Source organism: Alosa sapidissima, chromosome 11, assembly GCF_018492685.1.
Source record: "Alosa sapidissima isolate fAloSap1 chromosome 11, fAloSap1.pri, whole genome shotgun sequence".
NCBI classification, from domain to species: domain Eukaryota; kingdom Metazoa; phylum Chordata; class Actinopteri; order Clupeiformes; family Clupeidae; genus Alosa; species Alosa sapidissima.
The window spans coordinates 29,008,725-29,016,224 of NC_055967.1; the positions used below are offsets into that span (position 1 = coordinate 29,008,725).

Sequence of the window (7,500 nt, forward strand, 5' to 3'; positions counted from 1 at the left end):
AATCAACGAACACCACTAACCACTTGGTGAGTTGCACAGTTTTGAAAACGAACATTAAGGGTTGTTTTAGGACATGTTTGAGTAGCCTACAATATGCCTGTTTGCAGCCACTCTGAGAAGTCAAAGGCGATTCAAAACGAGTCAGAAAAGTCGAGACAGGACCAATCGTCAAAATTTCGGTGTCCACCACTCTAGTTCATCCAAAACAAACCAGAAAAGGGACTCAAAGTGATAAATACCGGAATTTTCCTTTAAGACAAAAGAAACACAGGTGAGCTTAAATTAACTTTGTCTTACCTGCTCCTAGTGTGGAGCTTGTCTCCAGGTGACCTCCTGACTCCGGGAGTGTGTCTCTGTCCAGATGGGTGTGTGTCTCCAGGTGAGCTCCTGACTGTGGGAGTGTGTGTGTCTCCAGCTCCCTGTGCGAGCTCAGGTGTGTGTCCTGAGACTCCTGGGTGACGTCCTGGGAGGAGTCGTCGGGACACGCCTCATCAACGACATCCGGAACAAGGTCTACATCCACAGAGCTGTCGGCCTGAGTATCCACTCGGGCCTCCGTGTCTGGGTCAGCACCGTCTGCTACTGGTTCTGATTTGCATTGGTTCAGCTGTGTGTGTGCCTGGGGATCACTTTGGCTCGTGTGTGTGTCCGTTTGCATCTTGTTCGAGATCAAGTGTGTGTGAGTGTCCGTGTCACTTGGGCTCTTGTGTGCATGTGCCTCTGAGTCGTTCACGAGTGTGTGTGTGCAAGTCTCGCGCTGGGATGTGTGTGTGTGTCTCTCTGTCTCTGTCTGGGATGTGTGTGTGTGAGATTCAGTCTCATTTACAGTTGTGTCTGCGTAAGTCTTTGTCTCATTTAGGCTTGTGTTTGCGTCGGTGTCCTCAACACTGCTCTCTGAAGCTTTGAGGCAGGGGGCCTCAGTGTGTGCATCCCCAGAAAGGGTGAGCTCCACTGGGCATGGCTCTACAGCAGGACCCCTGGTGCCTCCGGAGGCCTCTTCTGGAGGGTTGGGGTGCAGACCTCCAGCAAGGGTGTGTGTGTCTGCCTCCATACATACACTCTCCCCTTTAGAATCTTCAATACCCTTCTCACTCCTATCGAGTGACTCAGAATCCTCACTACATCCCTCGACTGCAGTCTCTGTAGCAACCTGAACCCATTCCATACTGGAACCTTCCGTTGGCCTTGACCCCTCTGGAGACGGCTGCTCCGCTGGGGCCACAGGTCCATCATCACACACACACAACGCACACTCAGAAGACGCCTGTCCATGCCGACAGGAGGCCAGAGTTTCGGTTCTCTGTGAGCCCTGTCGAGTCTCGGTGAGCCCAAACTCGAGTGACCCATGGCCCTCTGCGTCTTCGGATGAGCCTAGTCCTTCTTCGGCCATCCGCTTCCCTGGACTCCGCAACTCCACCTGGGACTCGGCGGCCGTTTCATCCTCTTCCCACAGAGGAGTGGAGAGCATCTCGCTGGACCCCTCCTCTCCAGAATCGGCATCCGGAGCTAAACTCAAGTCTGTGTGTTCCCGAGGGGCTTCCGTACCTCCATCTTGTGTGTGCGGTAAGACGGCGGCTCCTCCGTCCATTTGTAGTGGCTGTGCCAAAGACTCAGTCCCTTCCCTCTGTACTGGGAGAATTTCAAGAGGAGCCTCGTCACTCTGCCCTGGCTGAGAGCCAAGATGGCCCCCTTCGCTCTGGGTTCTGTCCGTCATAGAACCCATCCCTTCGCTCGGATACTTTTGTGGAACCGTTCCCTCGCTCTGTACTATGTGTGTTTCGGGAACTTTTTTCTCGGTCTCTGCGGTCAGCGTTTCAGGAACCGTCCCCTGACTCTGTGCTGCATGTGCTTTAGGACTAGTTCCTCTTGCGATGATTTCTGTCGCCTGCTCTGGTCTGTTCAGCTCCCCCTCTTCAGCGGAAACAACCACCTCCTCCTCTGCTCTCTGGTCAGTCTCGGGAGCGGTGTGTGACTCAGTGACCACCCTGTCGTCCAACTCTGTGTGTGTGTCAGATTCAGCACCTGCTGGTGTGTGTGGCTCAGAGTCTGTGAAACGTTCAGCACCTGGTGTGTGTGGCTGCGTGTGTGTGAGAGCTCCAGCGCTTGCGTGCGTGTCCTGCTCGGTGTGTGTGAAAGCTCCAGCACCTGTGTGTGCGTCCGGCTCTGTGTGTGTGGGCGACTCAGAGCCTGCCGAGGAGTCCTGCTCAGAGTGCTTTCCGGGTTCTCCTGAGGGTACAGGCGAGAGGGGGAATTCCTCCGGAACTGTGCACTTCTCCTCCTCATTGTCCTGTTGTTGTTGTTTTCTTTCCTCTTCGCGCTCTCCCTCTTCCTTTCCCTCGTCCTGCTCAGACGTCAAGCACCGCTTCACCACTGCGGCGTACGACAGCTCCTGCACCTCACCTGAGAGGTGTGCAGGAACAGACCAATCACAGCCCTGCTCTTCCCCATCCAGGCTGTGATTGGACTGCTCTTCCCCCTCCAGGCTGTGATTGGACTGCTCTTCCCCCTCCAGGCTGTGATTGGACTGCTCTTCCCCCTCCAGGCTGTGATTGGACTGCTCTTCCTTGTCTGCATTTCGATCTGTGGGCGTCGTCTCTGCGCATTCAGTCCCCGTGATCCGATTAGTTCCCTCACTGGACACGTCTCCGTCACTTGTCTCGGCGATACCAAGGTTCCCCGGACTCTCCTGTCCACTCACACAGACCTGTGAGGACACTGGAGCCCGGTTGGTACCATCCAGTTCAGGCAAGTGGTCCGGTCCAGGAGCCATTCCGGGTCCAAGACTGACAGACAGATCCAACTGCTCCTCAACTGGACTGGACAACGTTTCTTTAAGGCTTCTGTCCGTGTGTGTGTCTGTGAGTCCGTGAGAGCTTTTGTCGTTGCTGAGTGTGTCTCCTTGGTTGCTAATGGCATGTTGGCTTGCGCTGTTCGATCCCATCTCAGGCGAAGGTTCAGTGCTGAGAAGGGGCTTCTCGCTGAGGCTGGCGGTCAAGGCCGTTTCCTGCTGCCCGCTAGGAGATCCGGAGACGCGGCCATGTGTGTCGCTCTCTGTTCTGCCGCTGTCCTCTGTGTGTGCGTCCAATCTCTCAGTCCTCTGACCAGCTGTCTCACCGGGCTCCATCGCCTTCTCTGCCCCTTCCTCGACCGCTCCAGTCGGCTCTTTTCCCATGTCTGTCCAGTTCTCCACCAACTGAGTCTCTGTGCTTTCCTCAGGAGCGTCGGCCAAGTCAGCCCGCTCCTCCTCGGCCATTTCCTTTTCCTCTGGCCACTTGCCGTCCGCCCGTTCGGCGTGAGAACCGAGACGAACGTCCTCTGCTCCTCTGGAAGCGATTCTCCATGTGCTCGGGTCTTCCTGGTGACCGTTGCCGACCGCTGTGGCTGTGAGAGGCGTCGGCTGCATGGCGTCGTCGTCGGCGACGGCTGAGTCCGGCTCTGCTTCCTGCGTCCTGAGTGCGCCGCTCGTCTGTGGCTCACTCGCGTGACCGAGCGGAACTTTTGTACCCTTGTTCCCCCTCCCTCCGTCTCTCGTTTCCCCCCCTCCAGGCTCCTCCTGCTCCTCCTGCTCCTCCTGCGGTTGCTGGGTCTGGGCTTGGCCCATGGTGAAGTCTGCGGTTGAGCTCTCCTCTCCCCCCTCACTTCTCTCTTCCTGTTTTGGCTGCTCTTTTGCCGCTGCTGCGACTACTGCTGGTGGTGGTAGCAATGGCGACCGCCTGTCGGGTGCGAGCTGTGGCGGCGGCGCGTGTCGAACTGTGCGCTCCTCGCTCTCGGCTTCCTCTATCTGTCCTGCTGGGCTGGCCCCGGAAACAGACACCTGCGGCGGCCGCCTCTCCGTCTCTCTACTGACCTCCGCCGCGCCGCGGTGCTCCTCTACAGCCTCCGCTGGTGGCGATGACGGTGGCTCTCTGTCAGGTCCCGCCCTCGTCTCCTCCTCTGTGCCTTCCCTTGCTCGTTCCCCGTTTGAACAGAGCCCGCGGCTGGCTGCCGCCACGCTGACATGGTTGGCCGTGGACTCGGTTCTCGGGACCCCCGGGGACGGGTCTGCGGTTCTGTGGGTCTCTGTGTTGCTGCTGCTGCTGCTGCTGCTGTTGTTGTTGTTGTGTTGGCCCTTCTTGCCTCGCTTGCGTTTGGGCGTGCGGCGTGATGAGCCGTTGGCTCGACTCTTCCCGGCTCTATCGTCGCGGTTTCCTGTGGCAGGATACAGCTTCTCTAACTGCTGCTGCAGCTCCACGTCACCCTGCAGCAGTGGGGAACGAACACACACACACACACACACACACACACACACACACACACAGCAGTCAGTTCTCTGAGACCCCCATGGCCATCAACTTTCCACTGGTACATATTAAGAAGCATGCGATGGCATGGGCATAAAGCAAACAGCAAACAGCATGAAGCCACAAACACAATCAGCACACACAGACACAACAACTACCAAAGAACTAATAACTTAAACAAAAAGCAGATCTGATGCTAAATCCAAAGCTCACTGCATAACACTGCATAATATGAACACTGAAAACAATAACAAAAAAGGTGCCCTGCAGTAATGTTACGGAAAGGAAAAACAAAAAAGAAAACATAATATATATTATAATATATTATATAATACTAATAATAATAATAATAATAATACAATAAAAATAAAAAAATCAAATACATATTCAGCACAGAACCCATACAAGGACGATCTTCGGAGAAGCTGATCGTTGGTCTGACTGCCCTGAAAGCGAGCTCTACAAATGCCACCTCTTGAGTGCACACTTGAATGCACCTCTACATGCACTAAGACACACCCACACAGCAGCGGACAGCGGTCAGTTCCTGTGGGATAGGCGCCGAGTGACGTCCCACCACCACGTGGCTTAAACAGGTCTCACCTCTCCATCTCGGTGGCGATGGATGAGCCTCTGGAAGTCCTGGACCTCCCTCTGTAAGGTGGGAGGGGGGCTGCCCGGGCAGACGCTCTGCGTGAGCGTGTAGGTGTCGAGATCGGGGTGGTGGTGCAGACACCCTCGGCCTCCTGGGTAGACGTGGCGCTCCCTGGACTTGCGTGTGTCCGAAAGAGACGAGAGAGACGAGAGCTCTTCCCTGAGTCAAGAGAGAGAGAGAAAACACCCCAGAGGGATTAAAACAGGCGGAGGACAGGGTCACATGAGAGTGATTCATACAAGCCAGTCCACACCTACTAAACAAACCACACAAAGTCTCCTCAAACTGGCATACACACGCACACACACACCCAGTAACACACACACACACACACTCATACAAAAGACACACATACATGCAAACTCTCAGACACACAGCCACATGTGTATCTTTCAGGTAATTCAACTTCATGACTTAATCAAAAGTTTTTTTTTTTTCCAGGATACCCTGCAGGTACGCCTCTCTGATTGTCCACAGCCACTGAACAACAATAAACCTTTACATATAAAGCATAAAACATGTTACACAACTTTAAATAAAACCTGTTTTAATCAGCAGCACTGAGCAGTGCACACCCACACACGGGGAATTCAGAAATAGAGTGTGTGTACTAAGATTAAAAACAGACTTCCTGCTTCAGCTGTGTATGGGCCTGGTGTATGGGGGAGGGGGAGGCTTTATTGCCTACCAAATGAGCACAATCATAACAATGAAGGGAACTGGGCAACCTATTTAGTGCAACGCTGTCATGGACAAGAGGAACAATATGAGTCGGAAGAGTGAAAGACTGCATCAGTCTGAGAGCGGAGGGAGGGAGGGAGAGAGGGAGAGAGAGAGGAGAGAGAGAGAGAGAGAGAGATAGAGAGAGAGAGAAAGAAATGGAGAACAGAGAGGGAGAGGAGGATAAAAGGAGTGAGAGGAGATCAAAGGTCAGAACGACCTGACAACTGAATAGTGTCAATAATTAGAAACCTCACAAACCAACACAAGTCATATCAGTCATATCAGTCATTCGGTCATTGAGGTGAAATAAAGACAGAATGCGGAGACAAAAATAAATGAAATGAGTGGTGGTTTCAAAACATTGTAAAAAGGGGTTAAAGCCTTGCTGACTAACTGTTGCCATTCTTAGCAGCCATTTTTTCCCCTCCATCTCTTTATGAGAACATGCTGTGACAAGAAAGAGTTATTCACAGTGTTGCCTCTAAAGGCTATATTGATGGTGAGGTCAATGACAATCAGCTGATCCCGAGACATGCAAAGTCAGTGGATGTCATAAAAGTACAAAGAAATGCTTCACATTACGCAAAGATAAGTCAACATTCATTTAACACTCATTCACTCATGCACTTTGGGAAAGATGTGTTTTGGAAAGAAGAAATAAGGATAAAAGATAGAATACAGGAAAAAGAGAAAGAGAAACTCCAGATGAAACAGTTGAATATTTTATAAATCTGTCATGTTATGAGGAAGGGCGTGAGATGTGTCTGTGAGTGTGTCACAACAATGGCACAGTGTTATGACTGAAGTTCACAGGGCTGATGTTGTAGGAGTTGGTAAGTGATCCATCAGTGTCAAAATACACACACACCCACCTGCACTCGCACACACTCTCTCTCTCACACACACACACACACACACAGCGTAGGCTAACGACTGAACAAGATGGCAAACTGCATACTAATGCGCTGGTATTTTTTTACACATACGGTGAACCAAACCCCACTGCTTTGAAGAGCTTAAACAGTGTGACTGAAAACTGAGAGTGTCCACTGTGTGTGACTGTCCACCTCCACTTCTTAATTCCACCCGTTACTACACTTACGTGAAGAGTTTCTCCTGGTGACACACACTGAGGACAGGACTCTCAGTAGTGTGTGTCCGAACAGGAAATGAGGGGGAATGGTCACTACACGTTCTCTTCTAGGGTAAGAAATAGTTTCACATGAATAAAAAAGGCCTTTAAAATGAAAAAGGACATTAAAATGACAATGTCCAAGTGATCTTTTAAATTATGTCCAATCGCACGGATGTTTTTTTTTTTTTTTAAGCTTCCCAGGGTTTGGCCAGTTCTGGATTGGGTGTGGGATCAGGGGTCCTGTGGTCCATGTGACAGCCATGAGGATGGGGGGGGGGGCACAGGAAGTGTTGGCCATGTTGACTCTCTAGTTCTCTCTCTCACTCCATTTCTCTTTCCCTCTTCTCTTTTTTTCTTCTTTTTTTTTCTCTCTCTGCCAATTTCATTCAATTCAATTAAATTCAACGTTGCTTTATTAGCTTGGCCGTAGCTAGTGTTACCAAAGCACAAAACAAGGCAGTGTAACAACTTGTACTGTTGTTATTCTGCCTCCCTCTCCCTCCCTGTCCCAGCAGTTCACCCACCCAGGTGCCCTGTGGCATTTCCCCCCTGACTGCTTGCCCTCGTCTTCCTCTTTTAGCTGCTGAAGGTGAGGGGCAGAGAGAGAGGGGAGTAAATCTGGGTTAGTGATGACGCTGGAGGTGAAGGGGGGGAACAGCTAGAGGATAAATCTGCTCAGTGGCCGGACAAGCAGGGGATTTATCCAG

The 7,500-nt window shown here is 52.0% G+C and overlaps 1 protein-coding gene across 5 annotated transcripts in view; it reads right to left on the bottom strand.

Annotated features, from left to right (window-relative positions):
- akap13 (A-kinase anchoring protein 13) overlaps positions 1-7,500 on the bottom strand; it is a 92,603-nt gene that overhangs the window by 51,577 nt on the left and 33,526 nt on the right. For 4 of the 5 annotated variants that reach the window (XM_042109238.1, XM_042109239.1, XM_042109235.1 and 1 more), the window contains exons 6-7: positions 4,884-5,094; positions 298-4,237 (exon numbers count right to left, since the gene is read on the bottom strand). In XM_042109238.1, the coding sequence (XP_041965172.1) occupies positions 298-4,237; positions 4,884-5,094 (4,151 nt within the window). The remainder of the gene's footprint in view (positions 1-297; positions 4,238-4,883; positions 5,095-7,500) is intronic. The other variant, XM_042109236.1, reaches the window with a different exon arrangement.